This window comes from Propithecus coquereli, unplaced genomic scaffold (assembly GCF_000956105.1).
Source record: "Propithecus coquereli isolate 6110/MARCELLA unplaced genomic scaffold, Pcoq_1.0 Scaffold43, whole genome shotgun sequence".
Classification (NCBI taxonomy): Eukaryota; Metazoa; Chordata; class Mammalia; order Primates; family Indriidae; genus Propithecus; species Propithecus coquereli.
In genome coordinates, this window is record NW_012150063.1 from 2,393,476 (window position 1) to 2,416,386 (window position 22,911).

The window sequence follows — 22,911 nt, forward strand, 5'->3', positions numbered from 1 at the left end:
AACAATGTCTCATCAAATATCAATAAAGAGAAATTAAGAAAAAGAATAATAGAAATTTTGGAGTTGAAAACTACAATAACAAATGAAAAATTCACTAAAGGGGATTGACAGATTTGAACTGGCAAAAGAATCAGAAAACTTGAAGACAGATCAATTAAGAATATCTTGTCTGAGAACCAGAAAAAACAGAATGAAGAAAAATGAACAGAGTCTCAGAGACCTGAGACCATCATGCATACCAACACATGTGTAATGAGAATCTCGAAAGGAGGAGAGGCAGAAATAATATTTCAAAAAAAAAAAAATGGCCAACAACTTCCCAAATTGGCTGAAAGGCAATTCTGCACATCTAAGAACCTGAATGGACTCCAAGTAGGAGAAAATTTTTAAAGCCTACACCTAGACATACCAGTTGAACTGTCAAGAGATACAGAAAGAATCTTTAAAAGAACAAAGAAAACTGGTAAATCACATACAAGGGATTCTCAATAAGATTAGCAACTGACTTACGAGAAACCATGGAGGCCAGAAAGCAATAGAATGACATATTCAAAGTGATAAAAGAAAAAAAACACTGTGAACCAAGATTTCGATATCCAGCAAAACTATTCTTCAATAATGAAAAAGAAACAAGACACCACTTCACACCTACTATGATGGGTATAATTTTATAAAACAAAACAGAAAATAACAAGTGGTGGCGAGGATGTGGAGAAATTGGAACCCTCATACATTGCTGATGGGAATGTAAAATGGGAATGTCACTGTGGAAAACAGTTCGGCAGTTGCTCAAGAAGTTAAACATAGAAGTACTATATGAACTAGCAACTCCACTCTGAAGTATATAGCCAAAAGAATTGAAAGCAGGGGCTCAAACAGATACTTGTAGAATAACATTCATGGCATTATTCCAGTAGCCAAAAGAGGAAAACAAACTAAATGTCCATCCACAGATGAATGGATAGACAAAATGTGGTATATACGTACGATGGAATGTTATTCAGCCATAAAAAGGAATGACGTTCTGATACATGCTTTCATATGAAGGAAACTTGAAAACATTATGTTAAGTAAAATAACCTAGAAACAAAAGGACAAATATTGTATGATTCCACTTTTAATAAGATAGGTAAAAATAGGCAATTTATAGAGGCAGAAAACAGAATGGAGGATATCAGAGTGGAGATAGGGAGTTTAGTGGGTATAGGTTTTCTATTCAGGATGATGAAAATTTCTGGAAATGAATAGTGGTGATTGTTATATAACATTGTGAATGTACTTCCACCAAATTATACATTTTTAAATGTTTAAAATGATAAGCTTTATGTTACGTATACTTTAAACAACTTTTAAAAGCCACAAAAAGTTCCTCAGGAATTCACAATAAATAATTAGAAACTAATAAACAAGTTCAGCAATGTTGCATGATTCAAGATCAATATATACAGATCTATTGTATTTTTATATACTAATAATGAACAATCCAAAAATAAAATTAAAAAACCAGCTGGGTGTAGTGGCATGGGCCTGTAATCCCAGACTCTCAAGAGGCTGAGGCAGGAGGACCTTTAAAGCCAGGAGTCTGAGACCAGCCTGGGCAACATAGTAAGACCCTGTCTCTAATTTTTTTTTTTTAAGTGCATGTAATCCCAGCTACTGAGGAGGCTGAGATGGAAGGAGAATTGCTTGAGCCGAGGAGTTCAAGACCAGCCTAGGTGATATAGTGAGACCCCATTTCAAAATGAAAAATAAAAATAAAAAAACAATTCTATTTACAATGGCATCAAAAGAATAAAATACTTAGAAATAAATTGAACCAAAAGTATAAGACTTATACACTGAAAAATACAAAATGTCATTGAAAAAAATTAAAGAAGATCTAAATAAATGGAGATATATTCACGTTTGTGGATTGGAAGACTGAATATTGTCAAGAGGGAGTGACGGCGACAAGTGACTGCCACAAGTGACATGCAGATTCAATGCAATCCCTATCAAAGACTATTGTTTCCTTCATTGCCTTGTTGAAAATCAATTGATGATAAATATATTTCCAGACTCTCAAGTTCATCTATGTCTGTTCCTATGCCAGAACCATCCTGATTGGTTACTGTAGCTTTGTTGTAAGTTTTGAAATGAAGAAGTGGGAGTCCTCCAATTTTGTTATTTTTTCAAGATTGTTTTAGCTATTATGGGTTCCTTACTTTTCCTGGGATTTTTTAAAATCCTGTTTTTTATTGTAATGCCTCTCAAAATTTTCCTGAGATTTTGATAGGGATTGCATTGAACGTGCTGCACTGGGCATGAGGACTTACCATCCAGTTAGGCCATTTTCCTTCTGGCATGTTTTCCATCCAAGATGTGATAACCTCATACACACTGTTCCCAGAAAGAGTGTCTAGCATGGTGAGGTAATTGTTGAAGGGAAAATCAGCTTCTTGGATAAATGGCAACCCGTAGTACAACATGGTTCTGTCAATGCTCTCCGCATAGGCTTCCGTCCCCATGAACCTGTAAGAGAGTTGGCAGGGTTCAATGTCATTAGGGCCTGTCAGAAGACTGGGAAGATGCTTTGCAGCTGCTTATATTTCATTTACAAGATGTAGGGGCTGAATGCACACTTTTTTTTTTGGTTGTTTGGAGACAGAGTCTTACTCTGTTGTCCCAGCTAGAGTGCAGTGGTATCATCATAGCTCACTGCAACCTCAAATTCCTGGGCTCAAGCTATCATCCTGCCTCAGCCTCTTGAGTAGCTCCAACTAAAGGCACTTATCACCACGCCTGGCTAGAGACAGGGTCTCGCTCTTGCGCAGCTGGTCTCAAACTCCTGAGCTCAAGCAATCCTGCCACCTCAGCCTCCCAGAGTGCTAGGATTACAGGCGTGAGCCACCATCCGCAGCCTGAATGCACACTATCAACCTTATAGGCTTAGGGGTCAGTAGAAAGCATAGTCAAGCCAGATGGGCAAGAAATGTCATGCTGGGTCACCTAGACAATCTCTCATTTGTAATGAACCCAAAGATTGGCCTAATACTAGGTCATGCCTAAGAGTTAAGAAACACTTTCGGATCTCAATCAGTATTATTCTCTTCTTTCTAAACCTGACTAAAACTCAGTTAACATCCATGAAGACTTTCTTTAGCAATTCTCATCACTCCATTTAAAATTTAAAGTACATGTCTGCAAATATAAGGTGAGGGGTTTTCCCTAAAAGAACCTCCCCTTGCATTTGAGTCCTTATGACGTCTTGCCTTATTGTTGGTGTGCACTCTCGATTGCTGAAAACCACACACTCTTTGGGGAAGACACATTTGCCTGAAATGACCCCAATCAATGCTGTCTTTAGCATTTGAGGCTGTGCACATTAATGGGTAAGTCTGAGGAGCCCATTTCAGTTCAAATTCCATCTCTGCCATTACTACCTGTGTGACCATTGCCTGCATATTCAGAGCCTCAGTTTCCTCATCTATAAAATGGAGATAGTAACCAGAGTACCTACTTTAAGGAGGAGAAATTTCCTTTTTCTTTTTTTTTTTTTTTGAGACAGGATCTTACTCTGTTAACCAGGCTGGCCTCAAACTCCTGGGCTCAAGCAGTCCTCCTACCTCAGACTCCTGACTAGCTGGTATCACAAGGGTATACCACCACACCCAGCTCTGAAGGGAAATTTCCTTAACCCATTTTCTGTAGATTCTATTAAGTGATCTATATAAACTTAGCAATAGTTAATTTTATTGAGTATTTATTATGTGCCAAGTACAATTTTATGTGTTTTATATACATTATGTATATAAATGTATTTTTGTAATGTATTTATATATATTACGGTTTAGTTGAAACATAGGGATTCATATTGTACAAGGAACTATAGCTCCAATAATAATGGTAAAAATAATAATAGTTCATGGCTAACATTTAGCTAATATATTTGTTTTTAATTAATTCAATTTTCACAAAACTCCTGTGAAGTAAGTATTGTGATTAGCATCATTTTACAAAAGAGGAAACTGAAAATCTGCAGTTATGCAACATGAGAGAATGCAACCAGACCCTGGCATATACGGATTTGTTAAATTATTACTTTAACCTCTGAATTAAAGGTATACACTGCAGACCACACACCATGCCTGGGAAGAATGGAATCGTGCTCTGTGGTTACCTGTATCTGCCAGGCTCCCTGCTGTATTGGTCCATGATCTGCCGAAAGCCCTGGACGATGTTGTGCATTCCCACCTGGGTGGTGGTGAAGTCGTGGTATAGCTCTGAGTAGTGGGTGACCGTGTCCTTTGAAAGCCAGGACAGCATGGTTACCATCATTTCACATGTCACATGCCCACAGCTGGCTCTATGTGAATATAGGCATCTCTTCAAAGGGCTTAATTCCAAGCAAGGCACATGCTCAAAGATAGTTTTGTGGTTGTGGTTGGAGAAGACTATTCACACTATTACTACTTCATTTGATGCCTAAATTGTTAAACTTTATAAATCTAGCAAACATTTTTTCTCTAATTTAACTACCACTTACCCATTTTAGCAAACTAAATTTTTCGGGACATCAAAGCATTGATTATAAATGTATTTAACAAAGTCCTCCTGAACATTTAATTGTCAATGCTTCAGATGCTTTTAAAGACAAAAGAGATGATCTTACTGATTATAGAGCTCATTATTATATGACTTTATCTGCTCACAAAAATATTAATATCATGCATTTAAATTTGTTTCTTTACCATCTGTATCCTTTATTCTTACTGTTATAGTTTCTCAGGGTTTCAGTAATTTTTTCTGATATTCATTTCTGTGCCTTCCTAGGATTACAATGATCTCCTAGAATCAAAAGCAAAAGATTACATCTCATACAAACCAAGGTTGTAGGTCCTGGGATGGAACATGGCCTGGACTGGCTGGACATCCCAAACCTGCATGGCCATCTGTTCGTTGGACTCCTTTTTTTTTTCCCCCCCCCAGAGACAGGGTCTTGCTATGTTGCCCAGGCTGGGCTCCAACTCCAACTCCTGGGCTTAAGCAATCCTCCTGCCTTAGCATCCAAGTAGCTAGGGACTACAGGAATGTGCCTGCTTCTGGACTCCTTTTTTATAAGTGAATTTTCCTTGCTAAATCAAGTGAAAGTTTTTTTTTGGAATCATGGGTCTTTTTCTGAAATTGCATATTCTTTAAGCTCTTTTCAGGTAGCACACGAAACCCATTGTTCTGATCATGTGTCATTGACTATAAACATATTCCTCTTTTATGACCTCTCATTATAATTAGCAAGGTTATTTCAGGATTTATTTTCCAAGGAGCAGTTCTTCCTATTTGGGACAACTGGCTAATACAGCACCTTTTTTTCCTTCATTTTTCCTTTTCACTGGAAATCATGTGCAAGAAAAATTAGCTTAATCATAACCTTTGGTTCTTGACATGCTCTCATGATTGGCCTTTGCATGGCCAACTTCTCTTTAGTAGTTAATTTATTTGTTTTAATGAACTTACAAGTACCCATAAACTACTACTCAGGAAAAAAGCTAGAAGCTTGATAATAAACCATCTAACCATATGGATTTCATTTTCTTTAACTTTATTAGAAGGGTATCACGTTATATGTAATTATTTTAGATTTTCACTAAGCGTTACATCACTAAGATCTACCTATATTGCTATATGTCACTGTAATTATTATTATTATTTTTTTTTTTACTAACAACATTCTATTGTGCGAATATACAAATCCAGCATTTTGGAACATACTTTAGGACTTCTGTCTACTTGGCCATTGAAAATAGAATGGTGGTCAACCGGAGGAGTGGGGTAGCATGTGAATACCGTCTCACTCGGGACACAGGAGAAAGTCAGGAATCACTGGTATGGAACCCTGAAGAGCTCAGATTCTGTAGTGAGATGGGCATGGTTTGGAATCCTGTTTATCACCTCTATAACCTCTCTAAGATTTGCTAAACAAGGACCATGAAACCTTTCTCATAGGATATTGAAAGAGTTAAATTAAATATCATAATAGCCCATAGCATACCGTAGACACTCAGCAAGTGTTAATTCCCTTCGTTTCCAAAGATGTGTCCTTTAACAATGAGAAGAGCGCCTGTGGAATTTAGGCCTTCTCACTTGAGCGTGAGTAAGATGACAAAAATTGCATTGAGTAAATGTCCTCCATTTTGTGGCCCTTGGTAGAATCCACACTATCTGTGTCCACAGAACCCTTGTCACTGAAGGCCTCCTGAAGGGATCCCTCACTTTGGAGGAACTAGTAGAAGGAAATATCTGGGAATGTGCATTTGAAACTCCTGTGTATCTAAAGAAAACGATTGAAAGTACTTCTTAGAGACAGGACAAAACTCATATTCATAATTGGCATCTCAAGCTAAAAAAGAAAACACTGACGAATTTTCAGAAAAGGCAAAAAAAAAAAAAAAAAGTTGAAAACAAACTTTACCGGATTTTGAGTCTTATTTATTTGGATCTCATCTCTCAGATGCGTTGCTTCTAGAAGAAATTTAACGGCATCGAAACTAAAACCATCAACACCCTTTGCAAGCCAGAACTGTATAATTTCCTAAACATGAAAAAGCAAAATGCTTGGTTACATTAATTACACATTATTATCATAGCATTTCATAAATGTTTTGTCTGTTAATGACTTGTCATCATAAATAGATATTTCTTCATGCAAAACAAGCACAGTATTCATATAGTCTATTTTTATCTATTTAGCATAGCTATATCTTACTATAATGAACTCTCAGTTGCATTCGGGGACTCCCACGCCTTCATATTTGAGTTCAGAATTACAATTACATTTGTAATTGATGTTATGAGCAAAGTTTAGAGAGTTTAGAGAATCCGCTCCAAAAGAAAAAATGGGAGGAGAAAAAATGGCAGATCAGTGGTGACCTCCTGGCTCTCTGCTTCCAGAGTAGGGGGTGAAGAATGCGAACAGCTACACACGAGTGGATCGCTCTCCCACAAGAACAGCATCGTGAATCTGCAGAGAAGCAGCGTGGGACAAGCAGCACTGGGGAAAAAAGAGGTGAATTGGAGAATCGACCACAAAGTATGGAGAGTGCAAGACATACAATAGGGAGTAGAGCTTGGGATGGCAGCGCCCACCGGCCAGCCAGGATAGTGTGATCTGACCCAGAGGAGGACAACTGTTCCTCCACCAACCTCCACATCCACTCAGGCAGAGAAGCGCCTAAAGTCACTGCAAAGTTGTGGCAGAGGATGACAGGCTATGTGGATAAGAGACAATAGCGGGAAACATTTTGAACTCCCCGGTGCTCTGTGCTAGGTCCACATTGGGTGGGGGAGGGATTGGTCTGAGTGGACCCTTCTGCAGGAGAGAGTTTGGAGACAGGCACCTCGCCTCTGGCAGTCAGCGGAACCAGAACAAAGGAGGTGAATGCTGAATGGGAGGCTCTGCCCCCAGAAACCACCGAAGAGTTACCTGGCTCAGAGTGAGACAAAGAGTGCAGGACCCTCTACTGGACTAACATGAGACAGTGGGACAGGGAAGCAGTGGGGACAGCCGGCAGCTCATTGAGACAGCCCGCCAAACCCAGCACATCCAAAAAACAAAGCTCAAAAAATCAACAAACTAACAAACTGTCTCAAGGAACTGGAAAAGGAAGAGCAAATCAATTCCAAACCTAGCAGAAGAAAAGAAATAACTAAGATCAGAGCAGAACTAAATGAAATTGAGAACAAAAGAATTATACAGAAGATCAACAAAACCAAAAGCTGGTTTTTGGAAAAGATAAACAAAATTGAAAGGACTCTAATAAACTCAATTAGAAATGAAAAAGGAGAGGTTACAACAGATACCACAGAAATACGAAACATTATCTTTGAATACTATAAAAACCTATTTGCCCAAAAACCACATAATGAGGAGGAAATGGACAAATTCCTGGAAACATACAACCTCCCTAAGTTCAACCAGGAGGAAATAGAATCCCTGAACAGACCAATATCAACCACAGAAATTGGAGCAGCAATTAAAAACCTTCCAAGAAGCAAAAGTCCTGGACCAGATAGGTTCGCACCCGAATTTTAGCAAACACACAAAGAAGAACTCATACCTATACTACAGAAATTATTCCACAACATTGAGAAAGATGGAATCCTCCCCAACTCATTCTACGAAGCCAATTATCACCTTGATACCAAAGCCAGGAAAGGACACAACAAAAAAAGAAAACTACAGACCAATATCCCTCATGAATATAGATGCAAAAATCCTCAACAAAATTTCAGCAAATCGAATCCAACAGCATATCAAAAAAATAATCCACCATGACCAGGTGGGCTTTATCCCAGAGATGCAAGGCTGGTTCAACATACGCAAATCTATAAATGCAATTCACCACATAAATAAAAGAACAAAAACCATATGATTCTAAGAACCCAGAAATGAAACCATCCACATATGGTAATCTAATCTTTGACAAAGTAGACAAAAATATACACTGGGGAAAAGAATCTTTTTAATAAATGGTGCTGGGAAACTGGATAACTACACGCAGAAGATTGAAACTGGATCCCTACCTCTCACCTCTTACAAAAATCAGTTCACGCTGAATAACAGACTTAAACCTAAGACATGAAACCTTAAGAATCCTAGAAGAAAATGTAGGGAAGACTCTTTCAGACATCAGCCTAGGCAAAGAATTCATGAAGACGACCCCCAAAGCAATCACAGCAGCAACAAAAATAAATAAATGGGACCTGATCAAATTAAGAAGCTTCTGCACAACCAAGGAAACTATTAGAGCAAATAGACAGCCTACAGAAGGGGAGAGAATACTTGCTTTGTACACATCTGATAAAGGGCTGATAACAAGAATCTATATAGAACTCAAAAAAAAATCAACAACAAAAAAAATCAAACAACCCTATCAATAAATGGGCAAAGGACATGAACAGAAACTATTCAAAAGACAGAATAATGGCCGGCAAAAACATATTAAAAAATGCTCAACATCTCTAATCATCAGGGAAATGCAAATCAAAACCACAATGAGATATCACCTAACCCCAGTGAGAATGGCCTTTATCAAAAAGTCCCAAAACAACAAATGCTGGCAAGGAAGTGGAGAGGTAAGAACACTCACTCTTACACTGCTGGTGGGACTGCAAATTAGTACAACCCCTATGGAAAAGAATTTGGAGGTAACTCAAAGAGCTAAAAATAGAAATACCATTTGATCCAGCAATAGCACTACTAGGCATCTACCCAAAGGAACAAAAGACATTCTATAATAAAGACATTCGCACTCGAATGTTTATGGCAGCACAATTCACTATTGGAAGGATGTGGAAACAACCCAAGTACCCGTCAATTCATGAGTGGATTAATAAAATATGGTATATATATATACAATGGAATACTACTCAATTACAAAAAACAATGGTGATCTAGCACCTCTTATATTTTCCTGGATAGAGCTTGTGCCCATCCTCCAAAGTGAGGTATCACAAGAATGGAAGAATAAGCACCGCATGTACGCACCATAAAATTGGCACTAACTGATCAACACTAAAGTGCTCACACGGTAGTAATATTCATTGGGGATTGGGGGGGTGTAGGTGGGTAAACTCACAACTAATGGATGTGGTGAGCACTGCATGGGGGAAGGGCATGCCTCTAATCCTGGCTTGGGTGAGGCAAAGTCATAACATGTAAACAAATTGTTTGTACCCCCATAATATCCTGAAATAAAAAAAAAAAAAGAAAAAAAATGCAACCATAATGAAAGATAGGACTCAGGAGAAACTGGGATGATTTCTCATCTCCCTTAAGGCCAACTCTTTAATGGTCACTGCAAACTGAAAGAAAATAACCATTTGTTCAATGGCTAAATATTTCAGTCCTTACCAGGAAGGCAAATGAGAGATGAAGTGGGTAGGTATTAAAAGATCTCCTATTAGGAGTAATATGGAAGGAATCCAAACCAAAATAGAATCAACTGTGAACTAAGCAAACTATTAAGAACAGTGGGGATCTGGTGGCAGAACTCAGATGCAACCATTGTCTTTAATACACTCAGATGACAAAGATGAACTGCACATTCTTCAAAGAAGCCACTATTCTACTGGCTTTAATTTTACAAAGAAAGTAATCCTGAACTAAAATAGTTCTCATACATTTTGTTTTATTCTTTGATGATAGAATTCCTTCCAAAGGTGTGTGATGGGGACCAAAATTATTGTGTGAATGTCCCTGGCTTTCTCTCCATCCCTGCCCCACTCTCCAACACCGCTTGCTGGAGAGAAGGTAATCACTGCCTGCTCAGCCTCCCCTCTGCCCCACCTGCCACTGAGAGCATTGTCGTGGCCTGCCTGGGTCCCAGGCATCTTTAATGCAGAAGTCAAAGATTGGGGGGATGAAGACTGGTCTGGAGAAGTGGTTAGATGAGAGAAGTGGACCAAAAGACTAGGGGCCTCCAGGGAAGGAGCTTGAGTAGAGGAAAGCAGAAATGAGAAACTTAGAGAGGGCAATGGGTAAGACAGCTTCTGGGTGTGAGCAAACGGGAGGGGGAGAAAGAAAGTGTTAAAATGGGATTTCCTTTCATTGGAGGTAGTCACAGGTGTAGGGCCAGCTTCAAGGGCATGCAATTTGCACCTTTGGAGGGAACAAAGCCACAGGTCCCAAAGGATAGCTAGCTCACAAATCACTTGTTTGATACGTGTTTCTTCTATCTGCATGGGAATAGGGGGTCTCTAGAGTACTGCAAATCAAAGGTCCCAAAGGCTAACTGCAAGGGTTAATATTGCTGACGTCAGTTCCCTTTAAGCTGAGATTTTGCAAAACTTGAACCAATTTTTCACATTAAAAGCAGGCTCTGGGGGTGATAATCCTCAGAGTGGATACAGGTGACCCAGATGACCTCAAGCTCTCTACCCAGTGGAATTTTTCTTTAGGGCACAAAACCCACAAATTTGTTCTCACTAGCCTCTTTACCTCTTAGCAAATTCATTCAATTCAATAAGTATTTGAGTTCCAGCTACAGGCCGGTTGCTTAGCCCTGGAACTATAACCATGAGCAAAACACAACAGACGCCGTTCTGTGCCTCCTGGATTTTTTTAGAGTCTCCAGCTAGACAAACAGTAATGCAAAAATATTTAAATCAAAGTTCTGATAAAGTTATGATAAAAATAGAGGAATATGGTAATACAAGAGGATAAAATAGCAGGATTTGCCATGGGAAGGATTTGCAGCTGGAGAGCAGGAAGTGAGGGCTAGAGAAGAAACAGGCAAGGTGGGGAGGGATGCGCGGGGGCGTATTTGTAAAACAAGTTCCTGGTGGCTTCATGAGCCAACTTACTATGAAGCTAACTAACCAAGGTTAGGCTTCAAGGTCTCTCACACTTCAATCAGAACTTCTAACTCCCCTTCTTTTCTCATTCTAATTAAACGCTGATTTTTCTGTACCTAATTTTGTACTCTAAGGCCCTAAATTTTAATAAGCTTCAAACTCCACACAACTGGGGTCCACCCCCAGGTGGTGCTATTCTTTACAAGCGTGAACACTGGTCCGGACAGAGTACAAACAGCTAAAGGCATCCAAGCAGCCTGTGACAGTACCGTGCGTAAACATTAAGCTTTTGGGCACTGATTTCCTAGAAGAAAGCTAGTCGTTTTCTTCATGGGGTCCTTATTCAATTCGGGATCTCAGCATTGCTAAGTTTTAACCTGACATTAAAATTGAGAAATGTGTACCCTAGAGAAGGTGTGCAGTCTTGGTATAAAAGGAGACGTTATCACTGTTTGATGAGACAAAACAGCAAAAGCTGGGTGGATATTTTCTGAGAGTCATTTTAAATGCTGTTAATTTGGATTATCACCCAGATGATCCAAGATTGACCTTTGAAAAATATTTGCTTCATGCTATTTATTCTCTTAACCAGGAGAAAAGGGAGTTCCAGATTTTAACAGTTAACCTCCTTACTCCAGTTAAGCTCTCCCAGGTGCTGGATGCAAAAATGGGCATGGAGCCTGGTTTCTCTAGGTCTGGTGACCCACACAGGTGCCACGGATTCTGTACACTGTGTCCCTGATTCCTAACTCCCAGGCCATCACGCAGCCCTGGTTTTTCCACTGGGCATCTTTTAATTCTTTTCTCCTTAAGCACCTTGTTGCTCTGAGTAAAAAAAAAAGGAATCAAGTCAACATTAATAATACCCAAATTCGTGAAACCTTGAATATGGTTCCCCTTTCAGATGGCTTGAGTTATGGGGCCTGTTTACATAAAAAGCCCTGTTTGGAAAATAGAAAAGCTCTGCTCCTATATGTGGTATAAGACATCCTCTTGAAAATAACATAAACCTCAGGTTGTCCATCTCAAGAAGGAATGAGAAAGGATTTGAGAAGTAAAGGGAAAACTATTTCCTCTGCTATAGGCAAGAGAAGGAAAACAGTCCCTACTCCTATTCAGAAATCTTGGAAAAATCCTTTGCTAACTCACCCAGAAGCAGGGAGTAAAGGAGGGATTAGGGCTTGGGAATCTGACCACTGGGGCACCATCCCAGCGCCCCCACTTCCCGCTGCATGAGGTAGGGCGTCTGCAAGACCTTGCTAAGCCTTGGCTTCTTCACCAATAAAACAGTACCCACCTTGCAGGGTTTCTGAGGTGTTGCTGCTAGAGTCAACGGACCCTTCGGTCTTCATGTAATATTATCTGATCTCTGCATCTTTGACACAGTTGACTAATCTCGTCTTCTGGAAATACGTACCTTAGCTCCACATGCCCCACCCCTGGTTTGTACTCCTCGGTCCACTCTGCAGCTAGTGCTCCTCGGGACTGCATCCTACACTCCTGGTCATTTCACTTCACAACAGTATTTGTTTACTCCAGTATCCATGCATTGACTCTTTAACACATACTTACACAATCAAAAGCACGCCATACTAAGTACTTTACAAGGTTTATCACTTAATCTTCAAGTAACCCTATGAGGTATATGTACGCACCATTATTGTTCCTACTTTGCCAGTGAGGAAACTGAGGCTCAGGAAGATGAAGTGGCTTTAACGAGGTCATACAATTAGCAAGTGATGGCACCAGAACTGGAACCGCATGGCACCCTGGCACGTTTGCAACACTGACACCCTCTACTTCTTTTAACTGGAAGCTCTGCCAACACCTGGCCCTCATTCCCACGTGACAACAGTTGGCTCACCTGAGCTCTGTAGGCATCATCCATGTGTCAGCAAATCCCACAGTTTTATCTCCAGGACAAACCTTGCCCTGAGCTCCGTGTCCTTATATCCAACTATCCACTGAACACCTGCATATCTCACAGACAGCTCAAACTCTGCACAACTGCAACATCGCCCTTCCTCTTCCCTTGTCTCCCATCTCAGTAAATGGGCACCACCTTCCACCTGGTATTCAAATCTGAAACCTGGGACTCACACCAGACTCCTAAGTCCTGATGATTTCTCTGCTCTCCCCGTGCCACCCTTGCTGGTCCAAGGCCACCAGCATTTCTTTCCTGATGACTGCACCATCCTCCCCTGGGCCCTCTGCCTCAAAACCTGCCCTACTCAAACCCCTTCTCCAAAACCAGATTGATTTTTCAAGACGCAAATCAAAAATGATGTCCCTGCCTAAGGCGTTTTAAACCAAAATCTTTACCAGGGCCTTCAGTGCTGCTCACAACCTGGCCCCTGCTCACCTCTCTAGTGTCATCGGGTCACTCTTCCTTTCCATATATCACGTCCCAGCCATACTGGACGACTCCCAGCACCTCTAACGTGCCATGATCCACGCCATCCCTCTGCTTGCCACACTCCCACACAGGCCTCCTCGCTGGGCTCATGCCTCCTCTGCAAACATGTCCAGGCAAAGCACCTGCCCTACGTGCTCCTACTTCCCACTGTCATGACCACTCAGCATGTCATCGTAGCCATCTGTAGTCTACCGTCCCCTCCAGAATATAAGCCCCAGACCAGCCATACCACGTGTCTATCTTAGCAATCACCACGCCCCTAGCACGTGGTCAACACACATACATGCTGTTAAGAGAATGATTATAATAAAGCGCTTGGCATGTAAGAGGTGCAGTAAATAGCACAATTATTATCATGGAACACAGATCTGGTTTATAAAGCAGGTAGGGAGTGAATTTTATGTTGAATTGAGCTGTTGTCTCCAGCAGCACCATGCTCAGTAGGAGCAGAACAGAGCCTGCGCTTGTGCTCTGGGTTGCACCTGAAGCCTGGGGGTTGGGGGGAAGGAAGGAAGGGCATCTTGGCTTCTCATTCCCAGCTGCTGTGAACGCAGTGACTCCCCAGGAGGCCCTACTCCAGGGCTCAGCATTCCCACATGGCAGGTCCTGGATCACACCGAGCCCCAAATATGGGGCCAAGTCACCTGGAATCTCTTCCTAGCTGTGCTGCTAACTCATTGGCTCATTTCACCTCTCTGTGCCTCAGTTTCCTCAAATAAGGGATTTGGAGAGCAAGTAAAAACCAAAGTGATTGGAAAAGTATAAAATACAACACAAATGCAAGCCCCCAACTCCTTGGAGAAAGCTTCCTGACTTCTCCAGCTGAAAGCACTCAAGCCCTGAGAGGTTCAGGGAGAGCAGGTCCCCAGTGGCCAATGTGAAGGGGAGGAGAAAGAGGAGAGAGGAGGGCGCTCTACCTTGGGTGTTCTCACGTGCCAGCCTCCCGCTGTGTGGGGAAACTGAAACCTGATGGGAGGAAGCAGGAAGAGGCTCAGGTTCCCAGAGTGCAAATTGTTCTGCAAGCAGGAGTCATTCCATATGCTCCTCCCCACAAACTCTCTGGGCTTCAAATTATTAACCTGCTTGACTCTATTGCAGAGATAAGCACTGCTGGGGGTGGGATGGGGAGGAGAGTGTCGCAAGTCTCCTTCATGTGAAAGATCCCTTCCCAGGAGCAAAGAGCGTCCCCTCCCAGCTTCTCAGAATTTCTTAATTACTTCTAATAGTAAATCTTCTAAACCAGCTTGGCAAATAATGTGTAACTTCTCAAGCAGAGGCAGTAATGATTCATCACATGAGGGATTCATCCTAAAGGGCCAGTAAATAAGGATCCTATTCCCACGCTCCACTACGTGGATACACCTGGAAGAGTACAGCTGGGTTAGTAAAAAACAATGTGTGGGCTGGCACATTTTGGCAAAATTTATCACACTTGTCTCACCATCTCCAGACAACCCGTCACCATTGCCACAAGGAGCCTGGAAGAATCCACTACCTGATAAACGGCCTGGTTTATGTTCACCTTTATGAATTTACAACTGAAAACCTCCTTGCACAGAGAGAGAGAGAGAGAGACATAGCTTGCCTCAAAGCAGGTGTGGGATTGTGGTTAAGAGCGTGGACTCGAGTCCCAGTGCTCATCACCCCCTTAGGAGGGTGACTTTACCTATCTAGGCCTCAATTTCCTTCTCTGTAAAATGATCATAAAATCCCATAAGTTAGGCTTGTTCTAAGCATTCAGTGATCCAGGTAAAGCATTTAGCATACAGTAAGTGCCTAATAAGTGTGTGGGGAGGGGCAGGTGTGGGTGTTTAAATGAGCTTTGGTGACAGAGGAAAGGAGTCCACACCCCACCAGAGAAGTTTAAAACTAGACCTGAGTTAGTCTGGTGACCGTGTCTACACTACTCACCACACCCCCACAAGTCCTCCACCCTCACCGAGACAAGGCCACCCTGACTCATAGTGCCTACTTCTAGAACATATCCCAATGCCATTCATCTAAATTCTGAAACATCAAACATATACAGTAAAAATAGTCTTAAAACTAAGGAGTCCAAAGGAATAAATTTCACAAAAGTGCAAGACTTGTACTTTGGAAACTATAAAACATTGTCAAAAGAAATTAAAGAACACGTAAATAAATGGAAAAACATCCCATGTTCACACACTGGAAGACTTAATCTAAGATGGCTATACTTGCCAAACTGACCCACAGAATCAATGCCATCCCTATGAAGATCCCAGCAGGCTATTTTGCAGAAATTGGCAAGCTGATTCAAACATTCATATGGAAACACAAATGACTTTGTGTTGAAAAAGAAACAATAGTGAAAAAGAACAAAGTTGTAGGACTCACACTTCTGGATTTTGAAACTTAACACAAAGATATAGTAATCCAGACAGTATGTGGTACTGACATAAGACTAGACATACAGATGAATGGAACAGAATTGAGAGTCCAGAAATAAATCCATCCATTTACAGCCAATTGGTTTTCCACAAGAGTTGCAAGACAATTCAATAGGGGAAAATAGTGTTTTTAAACACGTTGCTCAGATATCCTATGTGCAAAAGAATGAAGCTGAATTTCGTACTCTCATACCATATATAGAAATTAACAAAAAATGGATCACAAATCACCTAAAATATAAGAACTAAAACTATGACACTCTTAGAAGAAAACATAGGAGTCAATCTTCATGATCTTGGATTAGGCAATGGTTCTTAAATATGAAACTAAAAGGACAAGCAACAAAAGAAAAAGTAGATAAATCGGACATCATCAAAATTAAAAATTCTTCTACTTCGAAGGGTACCATCAAGAAAGTAAAAAGACAATCCACAGAGTGGAAGAAAATTCTTTGCAAATCATGTATCCAGAATATAAACCCTATAATAAAAAGATAACCCTATTTTAAAATGGGCAAAGGATTTGGATATACATTTCTACAATTCAGATATACACATGAACTATAATCACATGAAAAGATACTCAACATCATTAGCCATTTGGAAAATGCAAGTCAAAGCAGTGAGAAACCACTTCCTATGCATTGGGATGACTATAATAAAAAATGCAGACAGAACAAGTGTTGGTGAGAATGTAGAGAAATTGTAACCCTTATACATTGCTAGTGGGAGTGTAGAATGGTGCCGCTACTTTGGAAAGTGGTTTGGCAGTCTCTCAAATAGCTAAACGTAGATACAGGTACCTATCACAGATAAATGGATAGACATAATATGATTCCACTTATATGAAATGTCTAGAATAAGCAAAACCATAGAGACAGGAAGTAGATTAGTGTTTGCTCGGAGCCGGGGGAGGAAAAGGAAGTTCCATGGGGGGTGACTGCCAGTGGGCAGGGTGTTTCTTTTTGAGATGGTGAAAATGTTCTGAAATGAGTGGTGACAGGTGCACACTCTGTGAATATAACAAAACCACTGAATTACACACGTGAAAGGGGTGAATTTTATGGTATGTGAATTACGTCTCAATAAAACTGTTATTTCAAAACAAAACAAAAATAAACTGAGGGTTCTAGGTGCCCCTAGTGACTCCAACGTGGCAGCCTGCGTCCTCTCTGTTTGGCTGACATGGTGAACTATAGGAAGGCATCCACTGCTCCCTGTTCTGTTCAGTCTCCTCTCCAGCTACTTCCCTCAGAGCCCTCCCCAAGTCCACTAAATTCCTGCCCACGATTACCATACCAGCAGCAAGAAAAAGAACAACACAGCTAATATGTTTTGTGAATTGTATTGTTAGAACTGCCACCACCACACGTGTGTGAGCCCACCAGAGCTCACCTGGGTTGCTATGGGACATCTCCTGTCTGCAGAGGGACCTTACAACAGCATCCAAGGCCCATGTGATCGGCCCCTACCTCTCACTTCTTGGACTTCAGCTCCCTGACTCCTTTCACTCCAGCACACCGGTGAGGTTGCCAGATATAATTCAGGACACCCAGTTACATTTTAAGTTCAGGTAAGCAACACTTTTGGGGCAATGTTCCAAATATTGCTTTATTCATTGCTCATCTGAAATTTAAAATTTAACTGGATATCCTGTATTTTTATTTGCTACATCTGGCAGCTCTACATGCGGGCCTCCATGTCGTTCCAGAAATACGTGAACCACACTCTCACCTCGAGATCTGCTCTTCCTTTTGCCTGAAATTCTCTTCCCCCACGTAGTCACATGGCTCCCCTCCACACTTCAGCTCTTTGTCCAAATAGCACCTTATCATGGGGGTGTCTCCTAAGCACCTTACATAGAAGAACAACTTCCACCTGGCACTCCGATGCCCCTTCCCCTGAGCATTCAGCACCACCTGACCCTATATATCTAGGGTTTGGTTGTCTGCTGTCCCCTCTGTATTTTGGAGACTCCTTGTGGACAGGCCTTCTTTTATTCACTGGTGCATTCCCAGTGCTTAGAACAGGGCCTGGCACAGAGCGGGCAATATGTTAATAGTTACTGAATGACTACAGAAGTGTTGTGCATGGGTTATCTCATCTAATCTTCCGAACAGCCCTATGAGACAAATGTTGCCATCAACTGTGTTTCATAGATGAGGGATCCAAGCACAGAAAAGCCAAATAACTCACCCCGAGGCCCACTGCAGGCTCAAGAGACATGCCCCAAAGCCCACATTCTGACCCACCTCTCTGCGCCAGCAGGGCAGGGGCAGAGGGGCAACTCGGAGAGAGGGTAGCAGGTGTTTCTGACCCCTTCCATTTAGAGTACTCTGGGTTAGATGAAGGAAGGGGCCACTGACACATCTGAGTGTCTATATTTGCATCAGACACCTTAATCCCGGAATTTAATTACACTACCACACAATTATTGTTCAATATAAAGTGTTTCAAATAATCACCTAAGCCTGCATTAATGGAGATGTCTGTGTGGATAGATATACTCACTTTTATTTCTTCTTGAACATCAGGATTACGGAAATTTAAATCGGGTTGCTCTTTCTTAAACTGGTGAAAATAACATTGGTTTCGCACTTCATCAAAGTGCCAACTGGAGTTTCCATATACACTTAACTAGCAAACAAAGAAAATAGCACATCAGTTACTTAACATCATTCATTGATGGTACTGCCACAAAGAAACGATCATTGCCATCCTGGCCCCATGCGACGAGTGCACAAATCCTGAGAGTGTTCCTTGCAGGGAGAGGACTAGGCTAAGTGAACCCCCCAAGACACCCCCATTGGCCTGCAGCCTCACAAGCATGGCTGCGATGCATTTGTACAGTCGGAGCTGGTCATAGCAAGCACAGCGGCAAACCAATGCTCCCAAATTCAAGACAAGGCCAACTTGAGGAACTGACATATTTCCTTGAGTCATCTGTCCAGGCTCTGGACTCCTGTTTGTGAAGAAAAGCAAATGGTCAATTTGGGAGAAAGATACATTCCATTGGTGTTGGAGCTTGAGTCCAGATAGACAATATTTAAAATGTATCCCCAGAAAATTATTAGAATAATTCACTTTAAAACTCTACTGATCTTCAGGAATAAAAATTGAGCAACTTCAAGTGTTGGTACCCAGCAATGTTCGATTTCCTCTTTCTAGACATGTTCCTGTCCATGCTCCGTGACACGCCTCTCCTGGTTGCACTGCCATAATTCTGGCCACTCCTTCTTAGTCTACTCTGTGGGTCCTTAAATGGGGGTGTTTCCTGGAGCCCTATCTTAGGCCTTTTGCCCATTTCATGCCAAGAAGAACATCTGGAAAACATTTTAAAACTGGGGGATTGTACATAAATTTCTTTCTTTAGAGCTGGAAGACTTGGTCACACTGGGTCCACATTTCCACGGCAACACCAGGCTGATACCACATAGTAGCTGCTGCCTTTCAAGGAAACGTACCCTTGCAAATTCACCCCATGGCCTGCCAGGACACAAACCAGGATAAGGTATTTATAGTGTATATGACCAAAAAAAAACCAGTATCCAGGGTACAAAAAGAATTTTTACAAAAAGCAATTTCAAAGGGACAAACGATCCAAAAGAAAATTGGGGAAAGAAACCATAAAGAGATATTTCATAGAAGTGGAAGCTCAAGTGAATAAAGGTATGAAAAGATATTCGACAGCATGAGTATTTAATTACTACATTAGTGATTAGATAAATCATCATCAATAATTAGATAAATTAAACCTCAGTGTGATACTATTTTACATTCACTCAAAAATTATAAAGTCTGGCAATACCAGGAATTAATGAGAATGTGTATTTTCTATACTGCTGGAGGGGATGTAAGTTGGTACAACCACTTCGATAATGAATGTGACATTATCGTGTAGAGCTGAGCGTGCAGTATCTGCGCAGTGATTCCACTCCTAGTTATTTACCTAGATAGAGTAATGAGAGTATTTATATTGACACTGTTAATGACAGCAAAAAGCTGGAAACAGCCCAAGTGCCTGTCAGCTGAAGAGTGGATAAGTCAATCATGGAATATTCACACAATGAAATATTACACAACAATGAAAATGTATGAACCATAGCTACCTGAAACTACATGAATAAATCTTTAAAACGACGAGTGAAAAAGCTAGTTACAGAAGACTACACGTAGCATGACATTTCTCATACAGTTCAAAATAGGGACAACGAAAAAGTGAAATTTTTTATTTTATTTTTTTGTATCTGTGTCTTGCTATGTTGCCCAGGCTGGAGTGCAGTGGCTACTCATGGGCGCAATCATAGCTCACTGCAGCCTCCAACTCCTGGGCTCAAGCGACCCTCTTGCCTCAGCCTCCTAAGTAGCTGGGACTACAGGTGTCTGCCAGTGGGCCCGGCTCCAAAAATAAATTAAAAAAATATATATAGTATATTTTTTATAGGCAAAACAAAAGGTAAGGACTTGGAAAAACCCAAACTCCAAGGTAGTGGTTGCCTCCAAGGGGAAGCGTGGGAAAGGGACCGGGGCGGAGCGCACAGGTGGCGTGAACAGTGCTGGTAAAGTTCGAGTTCTTAACTGGGGGGAGGAGGGTTGCATCACTGATATCCACTATATGATTATATTCTCCAGGTTAGATATACATCACATATATTTTAAACAGTTTTACTCAGGTATAACGGAATACAATAAACTGCACACATTTAAAGTGTGCAGGTTGATCAGTTTTGACATATTTAATAGCTTCACTCCTAAAACAATTACCACAATCAAGACAGTGAATCCATCCATCCTCATGGCCTTTTGGAATCCCTTCCTCCCACCCCTCTCTACCTCCCTCCCGTCCCTAAACAACCATTAATCGCTTCCGGTCACTACGCTTAGTCTGCATTTTCTAGAGTTTCATGTGAATGGGATCATGCAGTGTGTACCCTTTTTTTCGTCTGCCTTCTCTCACTCAGCACAGTTATTCTGAGATTCATCCGTGCTGTTGCATGTACGAATAGTTCCTTCCGCTTCATTGCTGGGGAGTATTTCATCACGTGGTTATACCATGAGGTATTTATCCACCAATCACATACTACATATATTTTGGTGCGTATTAACTATTACATTATAAAATGCAACCTTCACTGCAGCAGAGAAGGATAGAAAAATTAGATGACAAAAGGGGCTGCTGTGACTGTCCTAGAGGCAAGAGATGACACAGTTTGAGGTACAGGCAGCAATTTTTAAAAGCAGACTAAGGATTTGGACTATCTAGACCCGATCCTTAGCCCTTTCATTTACAAACTGTGTGACCTCAGTCTGCCTATCTGCAAAAGGAATTACACCTAACTCATGGGATGGTAGAGTGGACTCAAGGAATTAATGAATATAAAACACTTAGCACAGAGCCTGGCACATAGTAAGCATTTAGTAAATGTTTGCTAGTATCATTATCATTTTAACAAGTGAGTGGGCTGGAGGAAAATTTAACGAGGTAAAACTGCCAGGGCCTGCTGCTGGCCTGTTCTCAGGCTGCGTGGTGGCACCATTCACTGAACCTGGGGGACAGGAGGCTGGGGGAGAAGGTCATACAGTCAGCCTGGAAACCTGTTGATTCTGTGTCCCTGGGTCACCTGAAAGTTGATGCCCAGTAGCAAGAGTGTTTAAATGTCAAGAAGAGAGAAGGAGAGACTGGAGTGGGGAGAGATGACCCAGAGTAAAAGGCTCCGAAGAAAGCAGGAGAGGACACAGCCAGAGCAGGTGGGGGAGCTGGGCTGGGACAAGAGTAGAGTTGCCAGACAAAAATACAGGATGCCCGGTCAAATCTGAACTCCAGATACACAACGCATAATGTTTCAGTGTAAGTATGGCCCATGCAATATTTTATACTAAAAAATTATGTATTGTTTATCCAAAATTCAGATTTAACTGGGCACCCTGAATTTTTATTTGCTAAGTCCGGTCACCCAAAACAGGAGGAACTTGGCTTCTGTTGTAAAAGAAGTGAGTAGGAGGAGGAGGAGAATGGGGTCAGGCGGACTGGATGGCTTCTGTTCTCTCTGTGAAGTTGAGTTTGCCACCAAGAGTGGTAAGACGGAGCTGAGGCAGGGAGGATGTTTCAAGAGGAGGAGGAAGGGCATGTTGATCAGTTGGATTTAGCAAAATTCCCAAGAAGATTGGATGGCTCAGTTCACATGGGGATGATGAACGTGTGATCTCTCCAGAGGCTCAGATACCAAGGGTCAGGCAAAGAGAAAGTAGAAGATTTGGTTCATTTATGGCTAGGGTTTTGTCAAACAGAGGAGACAAAAAGTCAGAAAGGCAAAGGGGTCTGGCTACTAGCAAAACAGTTACTGAACTAAGGAGACATGAAATCTAGGTTGGACAGAGTGGGAAGTGAGGGAAGGACGGAAGAAGAGGCTATGAGAGAGAATAGGTTTTAATTTTCTAGAACCCAACGGCTGGACAATGAAATCAGAAATCTAAACAATATTTGGAGGCCTGGATACCTTGTTTCTATTTCTTTGGGAAAATTTTCCCCCTTCCCATAAATTATATCCATTAATGTTTTTCCTTAAAAGAGCGTTATAAATAATTACTGCAGGTCTGCCCCTTTTCCCTTTGTAAATCAGGCAAGCTGGTACTTACCCAGTTGTTGGGTGGGATGGTTGTGCCATCTTCATGGGTACAGTCATGCCAGATATAATAATCAGTATATTTCCCTACCCGTGTCCGACTCAATTGAAACCAAATATGTTTATCACT

The 22,911-nt window shown here is 41.3% G+C and overlaps 1 protein-coding gene across 1 annotated transcript in view; it reads right to left on the minus strand.

Moving 5' to 3' along the window:
- The window catches only part of SLC3A1 (solute carrier family 3 (amino acid transporter heavy chain), member 1), a 42,056-nt gene that overhangs the window by 14,331 nt on the left and 4,814 nt on the right, over window positions 1-22,911 (minus strand). The window contains exons 2-6 of the mRNA XM_012653790.1: window positions 22,795-22,909; window positions 18,670-18,795; window positions 6,449-6,568; window positions 4,160-4,284; window positions 2,316-2,511 (exon numbers count right to left, since the gene is read on the minus strand). Of these exons, the coding sequence (XP_012509244.1) occupies window positions 2,316-2,511; window positions 4,160-4,284; window positions 6,449-6,568; window positions 18,670-18,795; window positions 22,795-22,909 (682 nt within the window). The remainder of the gene's footprint in view (window positions 1-2,315; window positions 2,512-4,159; window positions 4,285-6,448; window positions 6,569-18,669; window positions 18,796-22,794; window positions 22,910-22,911) is intronic.